The 20,041-nt window shown below is 30.9% G+C and overlaps 2 protein-coding genes across 3 annotated transcripts in view; one reads left to right on the forward strand and one right to left on the reverse strand.

Moving 5' to 3' along the window:
• The window catches only part of LOC129962859 (DNA-binding protein RFX7-like), a 42,269-nt gene extending 25,635 nt beyond the window's left edge, over nt 1-16,634 (forward strand). Inside the window, exon 10 of the mRNA XM_056076862.1 lies at nt 16,487-16,634. Within this exon, the coding sequence (XP_055932837.1) occupies nt 16,487-16,543 (57 nt within the window). The 3' untranslated portion in view covers nt 16,544-16,634. The remainder of the gene's footprint in view (nt 1-16,486) is intronic.
• A 1,641-nt stretch (nt 16,635-18,275) lies between these two features.
• Nucleotides 18,276-20,041, reverse strand: part of LOC129962869 (protein draper-like) — a 107,755-nt gene continuing 105,989 nt past the window's right edge. For both annotated transcript variants that reach the window (XM_056076880.1, XM_056076872.1), the window contains exons 24-25: nt 19,845-19,997; nt 18,276-18,516 (exon numbers count right to left, since the gene is read on the reverse strand). In XM_056076880.1, coding sequence (XP_055932855.1) covers nt 18,383-18,516; nt 19,845-19,997 — 287 coding nt within the window. In that variant the 3' untranslated portion in view covers nt 18,276-18,382. The remainder of the gene's footprint in view (nt 18,517-19,844; nt 19,998-20,041) is intronic.

A 20,041-nucleotide genomic window follows, 5' to 3' on the forward strand; every position in this document is an offset into this window, starting at 1 on the left:
AATAAGATGTAGATAGAGCTATGGGGAAAAAAAACTTCTTTGTAGATTAAATGCTTTATAATTTTTCAAATCTCTATCCTTTAAAATTGGATTTTACAAGTCAGTTGTCATCATATAATGATAAATTGTAATTGTTACATTATAAAAAAAAAGTATTTTTCTATTTTATATATTTATTTAATGCAAAACAGTTATATACTTATAATAGTTAAATTAATATAATAAAAACTATTTCACTTAACATTTTAAAAATTATTTGATTGATACAAAAAATAAGCATTTTGATTTATTGTATAAAAAAAGGTATTTACTGAAATTTTATATATTTAGATTATTGAAATTATAAGTTAATATAGCAGCCATATACTTATATATGTATATATAGCCCAGCAAATTATTTTACAACTATTTACTTGATTGATATAATTATGTTTATCTTCATTTCTTTACATTTTTTGGCATTAAATAAATAATAATAATTTTGGCATACTCCATATTTTCTGATATGTTTTTCTATAGCTATTATATCCCCCCCCCCTTTCTTGGAAGCTTAATCACATTTTTGATATATTTAAAATTATAAGTTTTTTTTTTTTGTTTAAAATATAATGAACTTCGTAAAGTTTTAAAACCGATGCCACCCCATATTTTATAGACGCTTTTGAGCTACAGCATATTTAGTCCGTTGGATGAAACGGCTCTGTAGCAGAGAGTTGATATTTCAAGACAGCATTCATACTTGACTGTTATTATGCTAATGGAAAAGTACTTATTATATAAATATGTATGAGCAATAAAACTTGATTATTAGCTTTTATACTATTGTACTATTATTGATATAGATTAAATGCTTCTATTGATAAACACATAAAAAATTGTGATTAAACATCTTAGCATATTTTCCTCTGGCAATACTCTAGGCGATGTCATTGTACATAGGTAAGCTGTACTAACTGTGTCGCGCTATTAACTAGTTTTTTTACTTATTCAAAGTATTATATTTTTGGCTCTGTAAGTATGTTTTGTGTATGTGTCAAGATAATTTTTAACCGTCGGCGGATGAATGCATGCAACGGCTTTAGAGATCGTTTTGTATGAAGATATGCAATCATATTTTATTCCTTACGTCATTGCTTTGTTATATATTCACTACTAATACGTGAAATGTATATTATCCTTAGTATTTTTGAGTGTGAAAATGTAACTTGAGTTTGATTAGCTATTTGTATAACGAATGTACTGAATTCTGAGAATACGCACACATTTCTGTCCTATTTACCATTAGCCTTGTAAATATAAGCTTTTCTAGTGATGGAAACTAGAAATTGTCCAGTTAGTTTCAATGTGGTTGAATAATAAAACTTTTTAAAAAGTACACTTGCTTGAACTTTCTTTCTCAAAATAAAACTCCACCAATAATAATGATCATTAGTGCCGAACATTGTCTGAGTGCTTGAATTATATATATTCAGGCAAAATAAATGAATAAGAGTGTGAATTATAAACAATTCTTTTAAATTTGGCAGACGATTTTTATATTAGTAACATAAATAAATAAGAGTGTGAATTATAAACAATTCTTTTAAATTTGGCAGACGATTTTTATATTAGTTGCCATAACAACAATAATAAGCTGCTTGAATAATCGTTTGGCATCGTTTTTATTATTTATCTGGCCTCATTTTTCCTCGTTCATTTATTTATCCTCTTGATCGATGATATAGCAGATGTTGAAAATGTATTAATATTTTATTTTATTTATTTGTTTATTTTAGAATGGCAACGTTATTTAAGAAATATTTTTTGCTGTCTCATTTTGTGGATGGCAACTTGTAGATCAATCCCAAGATGGAATAAACAAAGTTTGAATTTTTTACCGGTGGGATATCGTTTTTCTATTTTAATATAAAAAGCGAAAGAAAACGGTGTTTTTTCTTAGGCAGCTTTAACATTTTTATCGTTTTTCTATTTTAATATAAAAAGCGAAAGAAAACGGTGTTTTTTCTTAGGCAGCTTTAACATTTTTTGGCGTCCGCGACAGGACTTTCTCGAAACAAAATAAATCAAGATGTTTCAAGCAATAAAAGGTTTTAAAAAAGAAGATCTGAAATACGTTGCGTCTGAAATTGGAGAAGACGTATCAGAAAATATTACGATAGTTGGATTAAAAGATCTTATTTTAAAAAGTTGTGAATATAAGAATGATCCAGAATTCGTTCAAGAACTTTTAAGTAATGTTATTTCGGAAAGGAAATTAAAAGAAGAAACCGAAAAAGAAGATAAAAGATTGCAGCTTGAAGCTGAAAAGGAAGATAGAAGATTGCAGCTTGAAGCTGAAAAGGAAGATAGAAGATTGCAGCTTGAAGCTGAAAAGGAAGATAGAAGATTGCAGCTTGAAGCTGAAAAGGAAGATAGAAGATTGCAGCTTGAAATTGAAAAAGAAATAGAATTGGCAAGAATACAATCTCAAAATAGAGGTCAGTCATTTTCTGCTAATTCTACTGCTGATTTAAATAATTATAAGAGAAAGTTTACACTGCCTAGATTAGAATTTAGACAATTTGGCGACGATATTAAAGATTGGCTCCCATTTTGGAGTCAATTTGAGCAAATACATAAAGATGAGGATATCGCACCAGAAGACAAATTTCAGTACCTAGTTCAAGCAACAATTTCTGGTTCTCGTGCTAGAGAGGTTGTTGAAAGTTTTCCGCCAACTGGCGCCAACTATCAAAAGGCTATTGATGGTTTAAAATCGCGTTTTGGTAGAGAAGATATTTTAGTGGAAGTATATGTGAGAGAATTATTAAAATTAATTATTTCTGTGCAAACAAAAGAAACATTTTCATTAACTTCTTTGTATGATAAGCTTGAATCATATTTACGAGCATTAGAAACATTAGGTGTAACCACAGATAAATGTGCATCCATTTTGTATCCTATGGTTGAATCGTGTTTCCCAGCTGAATTTTTAAAGGCTTGGAATCGTAGTAATATTTCCAGTATTAACTCTGACGCGAAAGGAAGATTGGATAATTTGATGCAATTTTTGAAAACGGAAGTTGAAGGAGAAGAAAGAATATGTTTGGCTGTAGCCGGTTTCGGTTTAGGAAAGGGCCAAGAATACAGACCTTTGAAAAAGAAACAATATAGCTCGGAGAATTTGAGAAATAAAGTACCTACAGCTATAGGTTTGTTAACGACTGCTGCAGATAAATATGTAAAGAAATCTTGCGTTTTTTGCGGTGGTAAACATTCAAGTTCAGATTGCTTTACGGCTCAAAAAATGACTCTATCGGAAAGACAAAAAATAGTCAAGGAAAAACGATGCTGCTTTGCATGTTTATCGCCATTTCACGCAGTTAAAAGATGCCGAGCAGTTTTAAAATGCCTGATATGTTCTAAAAAACATTTTCCTATAATGTGTGATGTGCTTGATTCGCAAAAGATGTCTGTAGAGGGAAAAGAAGATAAACCCGCACTAGATGTTAATATGGCTAATTTTAATAAACACAGCCCTAAGATATTTCTTCAAACTCTCAAAGCTAAAGTGGTATCGGATAATAAACAGAAAATTGTGAGGTTACTTTTTGATTCTGCATCACACAAATCTTACATTTTGAAAAGTGTAGCTGAAGAAATGAATTATACACCCGTTCGATGTGAAAAATTGGTACATTCTCTTTTTGGTGGCGTTATCACTAATGAATTTAAACATAATTGTTATAAAGTAAAATTGAGAAATTTGATTGGAGATTTCGGCTGTAATTTTGAAGTTCTGGATCAATCTATCATTTGTGACAATATTAGACCGGTTTTTAAAGGTCCCTGGATAAAAGAATTAGAGGAAAATCAGATTAATCTAACTGATATTAGCGATACTTGTGAAGGCATTGATATTCTAATTGGAGCTGACGTTATGGGGAAAATGTTAACTGGCAAAAGAAAAGTCTTATCTTCAGGTCTTGTCGCTGTAGAAACTTTCTTAGGATGGACCTTAATGGGTAAGGTACCACAGGAAGAATCTTCGGAAGAAAACCTGGCTTTAACAGTGCTGTCCTTATTTGTAAATGAAGCTGAAATCACAAATTTATGGAAATTAGATTCAATCGGAATCAATGATCCTGTTGAGAAAAAATCTAAGAACGAGATTGATCTTCGGACCAAGGAGCATTTTCTAGAAACGGTAACAATTAATAAAGATGGTCGATATGAGGTTTGTTTACCATGGTCTGATGATAAGTCACCTTTGCCCGACAACTTGGATTTGGCGAGGAAAAGGCTCGACTACACTACCTCAAAACTTATAGCTATGAATATGTATGAGAAATATGAAAATATTCTTCTAAATTGGTTAGATGAAGACATAATCGAGGAAGTTCCTACCAACGAAATGAACTCTTATGGTAATTATTTACCTCACCGTGCAGTGATAAAACTAAGCAGCAGCACTACTCCAATTCGTCCGGTGTTTGACGCTTCAGCGAGATTAGCAAATTATCCATCTTTGAATCAGTGCTTGGAATGTGGTCCTAATCTCATTGAGCTTATTCCAAATATTCTTCTTCGATTCAGAGAGGGACAGCTTGGCGTTATAGCTGACATCAGGAAAGCTTTTCTGCAAATTAGTATTCGTAAAGAGGATAGAGACTTCCTTCGGTTTTTGTGGTGGGAGGGTCCACAATGGATGAAAAATGCTTTTGAATTTCAAAACATTATGGGTTCCACCAACCATGATTGGAATGAAGAAGAGATTAGAAAGGAAAAGTCTAAGACGACTTTTATATTATCAAATAATGAAGCCTGTGGTGTTGCAAACTGGTACTACAGATATTTTTCGAACTATGATAGAATAGTTCGTCTTGTTGCATGGATCCTCCGCTTCATGAACAACTGCAAAAATATAACTGAGAAGAAGCATGGTGAATTAACCGCTACAGAATTTCAGGAAGCAGAAATGAAGGTTTTATTTATGATACAGAATGAGTCTTTTCTCCCAGAAGAAGAAAAGAGATTAAAAACCCTACAAGTATTTAAAGACGATCTTGGCATCATCCGTTTGAAAACTAAAATTATTTATCGCAAGGACAGTGAAGATTTTCTTAAACCTATTGTTCTTCCTCCAAATCATGAAGTGGTAAAGCGGTTAATCTATAATGCTCACGTTAAGAACTGTCATGCTGGAGTCCAGATACTATTGAATGCACTTAGAGAAAAGTACTGGATCCTAAATGGAAGAAAAGCGGTGAAACATGTGGTGGCCAATTGCATTACGTGTAAAAGATATAGCTCAAAGAACATAGAAGTTATAAGTCCCCCCCTTCCAGAAAATAGAGTAAAGGATGCTGCGGTGTTTCAGATAACTGGCGTTGATATGGCTGGACCTTTATTCCTTAAAGACAAGAAGAGCTGGGTTCTGATTTTTACTTGTGCAGTGTACAGAGCAGTTCATTTCGAGCTTGTTACTGCTGCATCGACTGATGTTTTTTTAATGGCCTTTAGGAGATTTGTTTCTCGCAGAGGAAGATGCACAACAATATACTGCGATAATGGCTCCAATTTTGTTGGAGCAGCCAACTATTTAAAACAACTGGATTGGAACCGCATCCAAAAATATGGAGCAATAAACTCTATTGGCTGGAAGTTTAATCCTCCAACTGCTGCCTGGTGGGGCGGATGGTGGGAGAGATTAATTAGAATTTTAAAAGATCTTTTGAAGAAAGTGTTAGGACAGGCACGTCTCAATTATGAGGAGATGATAACGGTTTTGGCAGACTGCGAGCGTGTAATCAACTCAAGACCTCTAACTTACATTTGCGAAGAGGAAGCTATAAAACCAATTTCTCCATCGATGTTCATACAAGATGTGCATGAATGCAATCTTCCTGATATAGATGCTGTAGAGCAAAATTCTGTGAGCAATAGATTCAAATACAGACAAGCAGTGCTTAAAGACTTAAGAAATCGCTTCAGATCTGAGTATTTGGGTGCTCTCATACAGCGGAGAAATAAAAAATCAAGAAAATGTACAGTTACTGTTGGTGACATTGTTATGGTGGGAGCAGATAATAAAAAGAGACTTGTCTGGCCTTTAGGTCGTATCACAGAAATCATACCAGGTAAAGATGGACATGTACGACTTGTTCGAGTGCAAACTTCACAGCAGAATTTCCTGCGACCAATTCAAAGAATATATCCATTAGAGTTAACATCCTCTGATGACTTCTCCACTTCGATGACACCAGATGATTTGAATAAGTCAAATGACATCACCAAAACTTCTGACAGTACTTCTGGCAACGAGATGAAATTTAGTAGAGCCGGAAGAAGAATTAAATTGCCAGAGAGACTGAACTTGTGATTTATTTTGTTTTTGATTGGACATTTTCACATTAATTTTCATTTTTATATTTAAATATTAATTGAAAATTTGTAAAACGTTGCCATTTATTGAATCTCTTAACTGTGTTTAACTAATAGTATTATATTTTGATTATTATTTATAATCAAAAGGTGGGAGGATGTTGAAAATGTATTAATATTTTATTTTATTTATTTGTTTATTTTAGAATGGCAACGTTATTTAAGAAATATTTTTTGCTGTCTCATTTTGTGGATGGCAACTTGTAGATCAATCCCAAGATGGAATAAACAAAGTTTGAATTTTTTACCGGTGGGATATCGTTTTTCTATTTTAATATAAAAAGCGAAAGAAAACGGTGTTTTTTCTTAGGCAGCTTTAACAGCAGCCAATTACATAACGGATAATAATCAAATTTTCATTTTCGACGAATGAAAAAGTTTAATCTTTTAAAATGTAGCACTGAGTGCTTAAAAATCATTGCGAAGAGTTGAAAATTCGGTTCCACTCGATTTACTATTTATCGGAATAAGGTAGGTCAATTTTCTTCGTGGAAGCCGAAGAATTAATGTAGTATATTTCTGTAAACTTTTGGAGATAGCTAAAGCAGCACATACCGGCCCAAAATTCTCTCTTTCTCTGGATAATATAAGACTTACAAAGTTGGCGTTGCACACACTCACGAGAAAAGATGGAAACTTCATTAGACAACACTGGGGGCATTCTCCTTATCATCTAGACTTAGCACCTGCCGACTACCTATAGTTGGAAGCTCCTATAAGAACCATTAGAAGAAGAAAAGTTTTCATCAAATAATTTGTTTTCTCAATGATTTTATATTTGACTGCTTTTTTTTATCATATGCAAGGAGAAGGAAATGATATTTTGGAAAAAGTGTAGATATTATTGACGCATGCCCATTTCTAATAAGTGTTGAAGTATGTAGATTATGCTGCTATCTTTGTCTAATTCTTAAGTGTAAAATTATGAATTTAGTGTGAATGTAGCTTGCGCTTCCAATGAAGTGCGTCGCTTATGATGAGAGCATACTGCATTTGCCTACCAAGAAAGGTTTAAAAGACGGATGTGAGATATTTATAGAGAGCATAGTTGCGGTTCATCAGTACAGAAATTAGCATTGCTGCAAAAAATATTTATCAAGGTATTGCATTTTTCAAAAGGCTTCTTTTTCCATAAGTAGTCCAAGATTCATTCCATTCAAATTTGTCTATATATATATAATATATATAGTTGCGAAAAAATTTCCGAATATCCAGAAAACCAATGACAATAAATGAGTTCTTCATAGTGGATGTATATATTGAAACAATTTTACAGACTCCATAACAAATACAGATGTTTATTCAACACGAAAATACAAAAAGCAAAAACACAGCTGAGCGGGCAAAAGAGCAGCATACTCTTGTGTACGCAAGAGAACTTAATAATAAACAGTAAATCGATTGTAAACAACCGTAGAGGCACAAAACGCTCAGATAGAATTCAGCAGGAAGAAAGATTTCACACAATTATTCACGTCCCTCCAAACGTCTGCTATACTTCACTATCTAATCACTTTAGCTGAACGTGACTCCGACTCAATATTAAGCAATGCTCAATTTAACATTGACTGGCTATTCAGCACACCGATCAATGCTGCCTCATTACTCGACTACAAGACTTGGCTCACAATCCAATATTCTCACTATTCGCTTAAACTCAACTCCAGTTCAGTCTCCCTTCTTTTTATAGCTTCCGCAGCAGGGTAAAACTTCTAAAAGAATCTTAATATTTCGCGTACAAATGGTTCTACTTGCAAAATTTCTGTTGATTCTAGAATCCTCCATTTTGTCGCCAAATCTGAGAGGGCTGGGGTGGGATCATTAATCCAGCATTCATCAGTGTTGTCTCTAAATCTGTCTTCATTGCGATGGAATTAGCTGCGCTAGCAAACAACATTACAATTTTGTAACAATATGCTTGTGGCATTTCGAGCATAATGAATAACTAATTTATGATATATCAATTTTTTGTCAAAAGGACATTTTTATGAAGGTTGAAGTGAGAATTCTACCACATATGAGTATCTCCGCCACACATGTTCCTTCAATCAACCCAATAATCCTCGTTCAAATATGAATATTGAATAAGGTGCGAAATAAATGTTCTGCAATGTTCATACTTTTTTACTAGTATTAATTAATAATTGAGTCCTCAAAAAAATTTTCAAGTGAATAACGTTTCGGAAAATTATCTACGTACTTATCTTTCTTTCTTTTCTTTTTTTTAAGCCTAATTTTTAATAACGACAAATGAAAATTCAATGAAATAGATTGTTTCAATCGAAGCAACAATATTCAAAACCAAAACTCATAAATATCAGTCCAGTAAGAAAGATAAATGGAAAAAATAGAGCCAAGACAGATGTAGGATGGGAGCTGGATTTTGTACGATGCAGCTCAAACGTCTGTAAATTCAAAGGGAGAAAAGAGTTGCCCTTTTCTTCAAATCAATCACTCAATTGTATAAGTAAGGAGAATCGCCTCGCCTCTGGTCTCTGTTGTTTGTTTGATTCATTTTCTATCTGATTATTTAAGTTTTTATTTTCTTTTTCAATTTTTGTTCATCATCGAACTCTCAGACTGAACAAGTAAACGAAGAGTATCTATCAAACTGGAAAGGTGCGGAAATTCGATAGAAAAAAAAAAGAAAAAGCAACATTGAAAAATGAAGTTAGAGAGAATTGAAACCCTTAATGAACAAGCTGCCATTGAGTAAGCAGCTTTAAATAGTGAAAAAATAAACACAGGTAGTTTTATTTTATTATTTATTTTAAGTGAAGACTCAGCTAACCATCTAGATGTTAAAGGAGACTATATTGTTAAAAACTTGTAATTTTGCTTCCCATCATGAATAGTGTCATCATAAGACCGTTTTACAGTCATCTGTATTGGATGCTGTCGGATGCCGAATCAGTGACAGAGATTGGTGACAAAATGGATAATGCTCGAAACTTCGAGAATTTTGTCGATCCGCCCATTAGGAACCGAGATACGCCTGATTGGTCCAGAAGCTTCTAGCCCAGCCTCCCGGAAACTATAAAAGGCCGGCACTCTCAAGCTATGAGTCGTCGTCGGGAATTGTAGTCGGAGTCGCCGACAAGTAACGAGTCTTCGGGAGGATAGCGAAGAAACAGCGGAGTGCCAACGGTGAGTGGAGCGAGTGCTGAACTGCTGTGTGCCGAATTTTGTTCTCTATTGTGGAAGCAGCGTCGTATCTTTTGTGTAGTAGCCAGTTGCGAGAAGTAGTGAGTCGGCAGCTAAAGCGAGAAGAGATAGTGAGAAGTTCAGCCGTTGGAGAAACCATAGAGCGAAGCTCCGAGGATTCCCTCTCCTGCTGGATTCTGTCTGGTCGCATCGTGTGCTGTGGACGATTACTATTTGTGGGTTACTGTTTGCTGCTGTGTGCTGTCTTGTGTTCGTCTCGGCTGTAAATATTTGTCGTCTGTGTATTCGTCGTCTTTGTGCACTCATGTCTTCCTATATATAAGCATCGTCGTTGTTTTCTACTGTCACCTACTGATTGTGTTCTCACACCATACACCCACTATCAAAAGAACCCGGCGGTGAGGAAAATCCGCACCAATATAGAAAAATAACATTTCCTAAATAATAATTCAGAAATAATTTTTAAAAAAACTCCATATAGTTGATCTACTCCCGTAAGTTCACTTACTAAGGGCGAAAAAAAAAAAGGGATATGAAAACGTTTAATGAGTTAAAAATAATTTTGTTTATTCCTTTCAGCATATATCACAAATTAATTTTAGAAATATATTTCAAATACATCTTTTGTTTCATTTTATAGTGAAAAGTTGAAAATTTATACCAAATATCCATACTAGGCTTAAAACTACCAGCTCAGCTGTAAATGCCAAATTGTAAAATGAGAGTCTTAAATTAGTGAAGGTACTTTTTATGATTTCAGAACAGAAAACATTCTTAGTTTGAAATGCAACAGAAGAGAAATAGTTAGCTGGTTCAGTACTTTGAAAAGACTAGAAGTTCATAAGAATCTGGCGATCAATTCAGGATAATGAAAATGAAGTACAGTAGTTTACTGGAAATTACAATTAAATAAGAACTGTCTTGTCTTTAACTTTATCAGTACTGAAAGGTCCTAAACGGCCATTCAGCGAAACAACGACAGGCGCCTGAACATCACTGATACATTCCCTTTCTCCACTTTCATCAAGTCTGATTGATTGTGGCATGTGATTTGTTCAATAACGGATGAGTTTGGAGGACAGGGAAGTAAGTTTTCTGAGAACTTTCAAAATATACATTTGCTTAAAAAGCATCAGCTAAGCAGGATTATCTTTCTTATATCAACCTTTTAACCCTTTCGCTACTGACCCGGTCCAACTGGCCGTGGAAATTTGACCCTGTCGATTTCTGTTTCAAACTGGGGATGCAAGATGTAATGCAAGCACATCCTTGGTGATAACTCGTTTTGTTTATACAAAGGATTGAAAACTATGGATAGTCATTGCGGATTTTGTAGGAGTAGGGATTCCCCCCCCCCATTTTTGAAAGAAAAATTTGGATGTTCCAGTATTCTAGAGGTACCTGAAAATAAATGATCTTAGGAATGAAAGGGTTGAAATTACATAGACCTGATTAACTATAATCCTGTTTGCACAGGCATGCCTACATAAAATGACGCCTATAGCAAATATCAAATTAGCGCCCCTCACAATTTTTTAAACTACAATTCTCATATTCTCTCCTTTCCCTCCCATTTTTTTAATACAGTGATGGAAATTGAAGGTAAATCTAAATCATTACATACAAAATATTTTTGAACTAATTTGGCCAAGCTGTTGGTCAATACATTTTAATTATTCCAACAGATGAATTAAACTATTTATTAAAAAATAAGTGATTTCAGTTATCTTAATCAATAAACACAATTGTAAACGAAAATATTGTCAAAATGCGTAAAAACATTTCAAATTATATTTAAATTCAAACTAATAATCGAAATGTACATTACATGTGATTATTCAGAGGGTGCCTTCAAGAATATCAGGGACAGGGGCTCTTAGCAAACTTGTTTCGATTATATATTGTTTTTAAATTTTTCTAATATACGAAAATTTTCATACAAAAAATTGCCTAAATGTCTTGTCTATTTTTTTTATTGGTTTAAATTATTACTATATCAAACCTTTCCTAAGCAAGGGATGCAAAATTTCATTAAAAAAAATTTTCAAAAACGTTTCAAATATTATTTTTTTTTTTTTGACATATCATTATGAAGCTTTTTAGATGAAACAGAAATCTTTATTTAATTTTGGTTCACACTTATATGTGTTAATTCTAAAGTCAAAAATGCATCCCTTTTCTGTCTGTGATGGCAGACAAAACTGTTACGTAATTTCAATCCCAATGTTTTTTAATTATCGCGTTCACATGCTTTTGAAAGTACAGACCGACAGACAACCAACCTCTAATAGGATTTAATTCAAAATTTAATAGGTATCTACTCTATAGATGTTAAATTTGTGAACCGAATTTTATCCATCTAGTTCTCATTGTGTTAGCTTATATTCGAACAGACAGACTTCCTCTGAGCACATTTTGCTCAAAATTTGATAGAAATCTACTAATTTTATGTAACGATGGCATACCACATTTTATCCATTTAACTGAAAGCATTTTTCAGTTATATTTGTCAGAGATAGACAGACATTTTCTAAAAATGTATTTTTTATACTTGGGGAAAGTCTTAAATATGGAGATTTTCAAGTTCATATTTTTTGACGATTACAATTCTTTCTCTTTACTAAAAGGTATTACATGATTTTATATCTTACGAATTTTAAAGTCTTTCTCTCAGTATGATGTTAAGTATAAAGTGACTTTTATTCTTGTCATGTCATAATTATTAAGAAGATTTTCATAATTTCTAAAACTATGGGTACTTTTTAATCAACCATCCACAGTACTTGACATTAAATAATTAATGTCATTCCTCTACAATTAGATCATCTAATTAAACTCCAAAAAATATAAATTTCATAAAAATTCGAAACATTTTCATTTATAAAAGCTTAAAGCTGAATTTGTAATTTTATTTTTCAATGCAGTATATTAGTTCATTATTCTCTTCATTTAATTTTAAAATAACATTCCTGAATTAAAATATATATTTTTAAGTTCGGTTAATATTTTTAAAAAGAAAAGATTTGAATCAGAATAATAAAAAAAAAGAGTCAGATTAATAATTAAAAAAAAAAAAAAAAAACAGATTTGAACTTGAAATTCTATACTTTTTTTTCTTTTTTTTTTTTACATATTTTCAATGATTATGGCAAATTACTGAAATGTTTTCTTAAATTTAATTCGATGAAAACAAGTTCCGGAATATTTAAAATATGCTTTGTTTAAAATTAATGCATCTCAAAGGCGCTTTTGAAAGATTCGTTTTCAAGTTTGTTTTGATGCGAATTTACAGCAAAATAAATCCATTCCTGCCTAGCAGGAAAAATATCCAATTATTAACTGGTTACCCCATCCATCACTTAAAATTCCTTCTTGTTTATAATTTCTATTGTTCATGAAATTTATTCCCAGTTCTCATTCAGTTTATAACAATTTTAAACAATATACTAGGCATTTCAAAGCAGTAATAGGCCTTATGATCTTCCATACATTATATTTGGTTCGAAAGTTTAACTTATCGAATCCTGCTCACATGATTAACTTATATTATTGAGATATATTTACCATTGATCAAAAAGCGTTTTGAAACCTTCATGACTCGCTTGTCAAAGTCAGAAATATTTGTGTGCAGAATTTAATTAGAGGTTTAAGTGTGGGAATTAATGGAAATAACAGAATATTAAATATATTAAAATGAGAAATTTTCTTCCTTTCGGCGTTATTTTACTTTTGGGAAATAAGAGTAAATAAATAAAAAAAGGTACTTTGTATTAAATTCAATTATATTGCACCACAATTTTGTGATCCTGGCCATGACGCTCAGGGCATTTGCTCTGCCTATCCCCACCCTAGTTGCGTCATTGCCTGTTTGTTTATTCAGTGAAAAATAGTTAAAAGCGCAACTGGAAACAATTAATTAAAAATTTATCGGAAAACTTTTTATATTTCAATCGAGAACTTTATTCAGAATGTAATCTAGATAGTGAGATTGTTTTTTTCATGTTAAAATGTCACAATATTACTTAATAATTATTACTAGAATAAAATTGAGGAAAGCAATTTTTGGACTTTTTATGTTATCACAAAAAGTAAGGAAAAATATTGATGCTTGTTTAATATTTATTCAAAAAAATTTTAAAGTTTAATTTACTACCTTATAATTTTACTATATTATATATTTTACATAAATTTTACAAATCAAGATTTTTTTTCCCCCGCTGTCTTTTATTTTTATGTATATGAAGGTATTTTAAATGCTTCCCATAAAAATCTACTTTGAAATTAACATTTGACGTTAAACGAAGGGCCAATTTAATTATGTTACATTAATATCTTGCTTTACAGTTTTATTTAGGAACTAAATCTTCATGGCCAAGTAGTTCTGCCAGGAATATTAGGTGGGTCCAATTTCAATTTAATTGCATAACTTGATATTCGCAATTCCTTCAAAAATTATTTTAAGCTACAAATTATAGAAAATATTAAAACTATAATCGTCAACTACATTAAAATCATTTTATTTTAATTTTACAGTTGCTCTGTTTATTATGCATGGGGCTTCTTAATAAAATTAAGTCCCATGAAGCAGTGTCTTTAATCCCTTAACCAGTTTGGCATCATTTGTATCGATTTACATTTTTAAATAACAGCCAAGCCATTCATAAACTTTCGATTCAACACAAAAACTATTTGGAATTTACTCAATAACGAATGAATCAAGTATTCGAAATTTTTATTTGAATCAAAACGATAAAAAAAAATCCCACAATAGAAGTCATCTAATCAGACAAAGAAAATAATCAGTTAGGAGGTTAAAAACCTAAATATCTGATTAATCTATTTTTTATTTTGTCTTTTGTGATAGTGGAATTTTATTTTCTGATTCCTTATGTAAACTACACAGATAATAAACAGAATCTAACTTTCAACAATGATATAAAATCCTGATTAAATATCTGATGAAACATTAAACCTGTTTGAATTTCTATGCAGCAATGATATATATTATTTAAAATTATGCAAAATAAATAAATAATAATAAAACTTGGACGACATTTCAGAAAAAGAAAAAAAAATCAGTGACAGTTAAATCGATATTATGAAGATATTTTTAAATGATCCAAAAATTATTATTATTATTTTGCAATAATATTTTCTGAAGTCATTGTGGTAAAACGCCAGAACTTCACCCAAACAGTGAATTAATCAAAATTTTTAAAAATTGTTTCCAAGTGTGCATTCCCAGTTTTCAAACAACATTTCTGCCAATTCCTTATGCTTAGGTCAAATGTCTTATCCTGGAAAGCACCACCACACTTACACCTCTATTATTAGTAGCGATGGACCTCATAATGGTTGATGAGATGATAAACGTATTTGATTCAAAAAGGGGAAAAAAAAAATATTTGAGCCAGCTTTATTTCTAAATTTCCATACCACTTCAGAGGTATGGAATGAGATTGTAATTCCTTCCCCAAGGTTCATGCATATACTGGGGGGTGGCGGTGCTACTGCAATCACAAGGTTTGACTTCATAATCAGAGGGTTATTGGTTTGAACCTGATTCCATCAAAGACACATGTAAGAAAGATTGGTGCACATTAAGTCTGACATCAGGAATCGAATGTCCACCCTCCCCTATTAATGTGAAGATAACTCATGTATTGTCCTATCATCTGACTAGTTCAAAATTATGAGGTATGCCCCAAAATAAACTTTGTTGATTGGAAATGGAATAACAACATATTTAAATAAATACACATCTTATGAGGATTGGAGTGTTTCTTGTTTGAGATTTAAGAGTATCATCAACTTGCAGCAGTCTCACACGAAAATACTGAATAGATGGGGGGAAAATATTTGGCAGAAACTCCTTTTTTTCTTTCTTATAATAATGAAATAAACATTTGATTTAAATATTTATTCATGGAGTATAACAAAATTTAAACTATTATTTTTCAATGCTTTTTCTGCCTCATTTTTATCACAACATTTAAGAGGTGATGTTTTTAAAGGTTAAATAATAATAAAAATAAAGATAGACTTAAGCAGTAATTATACGGCATCATATTCATATGCCAAATTTTGATAGAAGATGCAAATTAAAATGCTATGAAATTCAATATGCAAAGGAGCTAAATTTTATCAATGAAAAGATTTCCATTGTTCATATATTAAAACTTATCAGATAATTAATTTTACAATTACAGCAATTGAAAATCTGTTTAAAATAAATAAATAAACTTAATAATTTTCTTTAAAAAAAAGAAAGAAAACGGCAATAACAATTTTCAATGCTTTTATTCTGAACCGGCCATTAGGAGGATGCAATTATCTGTACCTTATTATATGAGAAAGTCCTCAAGTTTATCAAGAATTAAATGCTATAAAACACAATTCTGGTGAGCCTGCAATACAAATTCCAGTATAACAAAGGGATGTAAGGTAATGTTAGTATTGAAAGTATATGACAAATGTATAGCTATAAAGCACAGATGTCCTTCATATTTGGCTAGTCTTGATGACTTTGTTGACTCGGTTAAATAGTAAGTGATAACCACTGGCTAACTTCCTTTACATACTTAGTTATGATCATGCTGAATTATTACCTTATTATTAGGGTGAAAAAAATTCTTAATGATCTTAAAAAAAAGGGGGGGGGAGCACGTTTGAAGGCCAGACATGTTCTGGTTGTCTATGTTTGAAAATAAATAAATTTTTTAACTTTTCTAACTGCGAGGCTTCACACAACAAGTACTGCAAAAATTATATGTCCTGCGCTACATTGCAAAGAATACAAATAAGAATAAATGATATAAGTGAAATTAAATAAATGCATTTTTCATCACATTTGTTTGTTTTTTAATCCTTTAATATTTATTTTTAAAAATTATTTTAGGACTCCCAAAGATTTTTGTACTTGTATCCCTTTATGGTGATGGCAGACACTGTCTGAACTTATACACCAAAAATTGTATCTGTAAATTCAACACAGAGAAAAACATTTCAAGAAGACAAAGAAGTAAGATTATTTCAGTTTTTAATAACCACCTGTGTTTTTATTTTACAGTTTTCATGGCAGCATTTGTATGTGTGGGTTAACTAATTAATCATGCATTATTCTATAAAAGTTCAACTTTTAAAATACATTTATGAAACAATTTAAAATCTGATAAAAAATATCAGATAAAAAGTGTAAAATGAGCTTAAATGCTGTGAACTATTCAAACATTTTACAATGAGAAAAAAGAAGCTATACTTGCACAGTGCTATTTAACTCATATATATATTTCAATCATATAAAAAAATTTCAATCAATACTGATGTTAATTAAAAATAATTGTTAAAATATTTTTTTTTAAACTAAAAAAAAAAAAAAAAAAACTCTATTCATTTTAAATTGAAGCAATCTTGCAAAAGAATAACAATAATTAAAAAAGTGAGAATACATTTTTAGAACAGTATTAACATCAAATATACATAATAAAAACACCTCAAAAAACTAATTATCAAAACTAGATACCCTTGATCAAATATTACAATAAAAATTTCAGAATTAAAAATATTACATAGTATATTCATATTCCTACTAAATTTACATAAAGAACTCAACTGTCTTTTTAGTGGTTTAAATTACCTTTTACACTTTATAAAAATAAAACATATACATATATTTACATATAGGTACTGATAAAATTGAATAATAAACATGAACACAGACACACAACAATTCTAAAAATTGAACGTTCATACTAAAAGCTCAATTAGAATATAACAACAACCTTTTATTTATTATTTGCTTATTTTGATAGTCAAATGCATTGCATCTAAGTTAAATCTGTGTATTCTGTAAAAATTAAGAAAAGTTTTTAGACTTAAAACATTGGAAAGCGCAGTTTCATAGCACTCTCCAAATCACTACAGTTCAAATTCTGACAGTAACAAAAAGTCATGGGTTTTTTTTGCAAGAACACATTCGAAAATGAAACAAAATATAAAAACAAAAACTAGACTGCTTCAAGATCACAGTTAAAATCTGACTATACTATATAGCTAACCAGAATTCGGTAGTGTGCTTTCAAGTGCACATAGTGATGCCTACTGAATATTCATCCACGATGTAAAATTACCTATTGGAGTTCAACTTCAAAACCAGCTTTACTTTTTTCACTTAAAAATAACATTAGAAATAAACTAAAAGCTCCCTAAATATATGAAAAGTAACCATATTTTTCAGCTTATAAATAAAATTGCAAATGTACAGCAGATAATTTAATTGCAAATACTGTCATTAGATATTTTAATTTTTGATTGTTAATGCACAGCTATGATACATTTCTACTAACTTTATACTGCTCTAGAAATACCATTCAAAAGTCTATGAAATTTTGATAAATGGATGGGAAAAAAATGGCACCATAAAAGTTCTATGCCATTTTTTTCCCCTTTAACATAAGCATGACAATTCATAAGTGCAGATTTCTCATGCACCATAAAATGAAAGCTTTTACTTTCAAATTATATAAACACATTTCATGACAACAATTATTCTACAGTCATAAATACTCTGACGGTAAATAAAGAAACTTTCTTTGTTGAACTTTAGAAACTACAGTTCTGATTTCAAGTTTTATCTAAGTTCTTGAAATTTTTAAATACTCTACAGTAAAACTAATTTTTGCCCCATTCCACTCCACTCCACTCCAGTGATATTTGGAACTTTAAAATTGGGTGTCATGCATAAGCTCACTGCAAATCTAAGGAATTGTGTCCACAGAACACAGTGACAACAGAGTTACAGGTCTTTTGCACGTTGTCCTTTCTTTAAAGAGTCCTCCATTCTATGATATTGTGGTTTGATGTCATTGGTGGGTCTGTTGTGCTGCAGGTGATCGTAAAGACCAGTATCACTGGACGCAGATGCCTTAACTGAAAGAAAAACGAATTTTTTAAAGAAATCAGAAAATTAAGTTAATTAAAATCTAATTATAAAACTACAAAAAAAAAAACCCAACTAATATTAAATAAATTCTAATATTATGCTAAATATCAGTGAGCCTTATTCTTCTTAAATTTTTGTATTTTAATCACAGTTTAATAAATATGCACGAATGAGTACAAGGAATACTGGAAAAAATATTTTAAAAGAAGTACTAAGGGTTTTAAAGAATCAGGACAAATTTAACCAAAAAAATTAAAATGAAATCGACGATCGCAAATTTCAAGTTATCATGTGAGAACATTATTATTTTTTAAATCATTATTTGTCTTAATTCATTTAAGTCATTAACCAGTTTAAACCGGTTTGAAACAATCACAAGACTTCTCTATCCCTCTCGCTATATATATGATGATTTTTTTAAACTTTCATTTTCAATTTTTCTAGCTGGCAAACAAAGTTTTGGAGATCGACCGATTTTGAGATGAAATAACAGCTATGTCATAGTTCTACGTCAACCTTTTAAAAACGCATTTGCTGTCAGTAATAAAGCAATGCGTGATAATAAAGCGATTCTGGTAAGAGCAGGTCAACCTTTTAAAAACGCATTTGCTTTCAAAGAAGCATACATAATAATAATGCAATACGGGAAAAAGCAGGTAAAAAAAATATATGCGATTAAAAATGATGATAAAAATTGCCATTTATGCTTTTTTCATTGCCTACGCGATTTCCAGCTTCAATATTCATTGCCTACGAGATTTCGAGCTTCAAAACCCCCTAACCATTTATCATGTTCTCACATGATAAAAAATATTTTGAATGAACTCAAGTTTCTATTAATTTTTTTACAATTACTTCAATTAAATTCCTTCTATTTTGGAATAGTGTTGTTGAATTTATTCAAATAAGAAAAACAGATTACTTTTTTTTAACTGATTTTAGGTTATAATTAAAAAAAATAACTCAACATATATGAAGAATTGATAAATAAATATGTTAAGTGATTAATTAAAAATTAAAATGATTTAATAGAAGTTTTTAAAACTTTCCTTTTACATCAGAAATGCATCAGCAAATTACAAAAGTAAATTGCTTTATTAAATTAGAAACGTATTTTAGATAAATTTTAAAAACACATAAATATTAGGGATACAAATATTCATCATTATATGATGAACAGGTCATAAATTTTTAAAAATGTTTGCAATATATTGGTGTTAGTCACAAATATATGAAAATTAGGAATAAGAGATTTATACAACAGATATATACAAATGCTAATAAAAGATAAAGTATATAAATAAGAAGAAATTACCATCAAAATTCCTGTCTTTTACTTCATCATAAAATGGCTCTTTTTTGGAAAGATTGGGCTTAATGTCTTCAATGCTGTGATAAATGTTAGGATTATATTCCAAATCTACTTTAGATTTTAAGCATACATCTTCTCCCAGGCCACCACATGCACCTGTGAATATACAAATTAAAAAACATGAGAAAACAAATCAATTT

This window comes from Argiope bruennichi, chromosome 1 (assembly GCF_947563725.1).
Source record: "Argiope bruennichi chromosome 1, qqArgBrue1.1, whole genome shotgun sequence".
In the NCBI taxonomy this organism is placed as follows: Eukaryota; Metazoa; Arthropoda; class Arachnida; order Araneae; family Araneidae; genus Argiope; species Argiope bruennichi.